General features: G+C 39.8%; 1 protein-coding gene across 1 annotated transcript; it reads right to left on the bottom strand.

Annotated features, from left to right (window-relative positions):
* Nucleotides 1-705: 705 nt before the first annotated feature.
* LOC108995534 (protein FAR1-RELATED SEQUENCE 5-like) lies at nucleotides 706-2,652 on the bottom strand. The gene is made up of 4 exons (XM_035690750.1): nucleotides 1,926-2,652; nucleotides 1,634-1,811; nucleotides 1,306-1,516; nucleotides 706-1,206 (listed from the first exon to the last, which is right to left on the bottom strand). Exons 1-4 carry the CDS (start codon nucleotides 2,650-2,652, stop codon nucleotides 706-708), a joined length of 1,617 nt encoding a protein of 538 aa, XP_035546643.1.
* Nucleotides 2,653-2,979: the final 327 nt, after the last annotated feature.

The raw sequence follows: 2,979 nt of genomic DNA on the forward strand, positions 1-2,979 counted from the left end.
ATCTCAACTGAGTCGAAATTATGGTTTGGCTTATAAATAGATCTATTTTTGATACCTGCACTTGTCCAGGATTGATGAAACCCACTTCTGATGGCCCAAATAAATTCCTACGCGTGCCCATGGCTGGTGTATCACCGAGATTGGAACTCTCATGTCGCTAATAATAACGTAACAAAACTCAAATACTTTTTTTTCAAAGTTTACATTATAAAGCTAACACACATTCACACGTGATTGGAATTACCTGTTTGAGTTTCCCTCTTACTTGGGCTTTTTTCTGTTTGGCTTTAACCTTTCGCATATCTATCTCCATCCTGGATGCTCTCCTCAGAGATGGGGGTCTTCCTTTCCCTCTGACAACAAGTGGACTCTTGACTTGTTGTGAATCAGCAATTTCATTTGTGTCCACTGTCATAAAACCAGCATTCGAATCTGTATTGGGCAAAGAATTGTTAAATATGACATCATTAAATAATAGAAATTAACTACTTAGAAAGAATTCAACCCGATTAATAGACAATTTGAAATCGTCGCCTTCAAACCTGTTTGGGTCAAAGATCTGTTGCGTGTTTGCTCGCGATAACATTCAGTCATATCATGTATCCTCTTCTTTGCATCTTCGAATTGCTCATTAGATTCCACCGCATATGTAATCATCCCATAACACATATTCAACAGAATTGAATATCTATTACCATTTGGCCTCTAATCCCCTGCATCATAGGTAGTGCGGATTAACGTGTATCTCCTCTTGATGTCCTTCCTCCATCGGTCTAGAATGTACCGGTGTGGCAATGATTTTATACCGTTAGATTTGAATACGGCCAAAATATGCCTACACAGAATCCCCCTCATCTGAAATAACCCACATGAACACTTGGCATTGCAGTCCTCTTCATTAAAATCCACTGAATATATAACCATTTTAGTGAACTCCTCAATACAAACTTCATCTTCTACCAAATAATTCTTCTTTAAACCATCTGATGTAAGTAGAGATAGATCCAAATCGAGCACACCTATTACTTGCTGCTGAACTTCCCTGAATTTTGCGTTAGTGTACAACTCTTGGAATTTCTTTTCAATTGGAGATTTAGAAATGCAGGGAATGACCTGGCTAAATAACTGGAATTCTGCATGATTTTCATTCTCAATTTTCTTCTTCAGCGCGCTGTCAAACTGGTCGACAAATTCCTTCAAGTTTGTCTTTGCATGAACATAACCGTCAAAAAAAGCATTCATACTCTCGATGCGCTGGGTTGTACTCATTCCAGCCCAAAAATGCTCTTTCAGGAAAACTGGTACCCAATTCTCACGCTCCGCATATAAACTGTTCAACCATGCATTGTCATTTAAGTCGTATGTATTAATAAACTCGGCCCAACATTTCTCAAAATCCTCAATGGTTTGTGTGTCGTACACACATTTCATCAATTGAGTTTTCAGCCCACTTCTATATGCAGCATATGACCCAAGCTTCTCAGGGACTTTCTTCAGTATATGCCATAGGCATAACCTATGTCAAGTTTCTGGAAAGACAATAGCAATTGCATTTTTCATTACTCTGTCTTGATCAGTAATAATAGCCTTTGGAGCTATACCGTCCATACACTGCAACCAGGTTTGGAATAACCATGTAAAGGTCTCCGTGTCCTCACTAGAAATCAACCCTGCTCCCAAAAGAATCGACTGGCCGTGGTGGTTTACACCAACAAATGGTGCAAATGGCATCCCATACCTATTCGTCAGGTATGTAGTGTCGAATGTAACTACATCTCCAAAATACTGGTAGGCTGCCCGACTACGTGGATCTGCCCAAAAAACATTTTTTAACCTCCCATCATCGTCTAAATCCATCAATGAAAAAAATCCGTTATTCTTGTACTGCATCCTCATAAAATAATCTTGAAGTGCTCCAGCACCACCTGCGCCAAGTCGTAGGTGTCGTGCTTTGTCGATATAATTGCGACAATCTTTTTCCAAAAATGGGAGGTTCTCAAAGCCACCCGCTCCAACGACAAGAGATCCGTAACTCTTATTCAATCGGATGCCAGCTAAGTCGTTTGTGTCTAGGACTCTTTTAACGGACTCACTCACTTCTCTGTTACATCGAAAGAAGCGGGATTTCATTGGGCTGAGGCCATGATTATGTGTGTTGTGCACTGTTGTCAACCGCATCTTTCCCTCGACTCTTAAGGCATTAATTCTTGCCTTACAGTCCGTTTTTCCCGTCGGACGTGGGTTGGCGAGATTGGAACTCTTAATTCGAGCCTTCCCTCCCCGTGCACAACCGAGGGTGACATATCTCACACTCTGATCCTCTGACCTTTCACTCCTTTGTGTCATCACTCCAAATCCATATTTTTTCCCATAAAGCCTGTAATAGCTGAACAAATCTTCAAACGAATTGAACTCCATCCCCAATTTTGGTTCCTCAATGATATCATCACCATCTGACGATGGCACTACCTGTGGTGTACCGGTAGTGCCATCGTCAGTTTCCCGTTCATCTGATCTATCCAACAAAATTTCTTCATCTACTCTAGCAGAAGTACATGGCGCTTCAGTTTGTAGACAATCAGGTCTATCTTCTTGACCAACTTTTGCACTCGTTGCAGAGCTTCTAGCGATAAATGGCCTCGGAGGTCCCATCCCATATTGAAATGGGTAACCAACGTTTTGCTTAAAACAAAAAAATTAAAACATTTAATTTGTTTCAAAAATAATTATCTTATAACTAAAAATTAAGAAGGAAGTTGAAAGACCACCTGAATGTTGCTTGGATTATTGGTTCCATCTGGATATGGCAACAAAGCTGGTGACCATGCAGGCATTGGTCCAAAGTAACCGTGCATGTAATGTTGATAGTTTAGTAGACCACTTTGAGGGATGTCCTAACATAAAAATAATAATAATTAGGATTTTAAACATTGAATAGAAATTAAGAATTTTAATTATGAAATAGCATACTGAGTTTGA

The sequence above is a fragment of the Juglans regia genome, chromosome 6 (assembly GCF_001411555.2).
Source record: "Juglans regia cultivar Chandler chromosome 6, Walnut 2.0, whole genome shotgun sequence".
Lineage (NCBI taxonomy): Eukaryota > Viridiplantae > Streptophyta > Magnoliopsida > Fagales > Juglandaceae > Juglans > Juglans regia.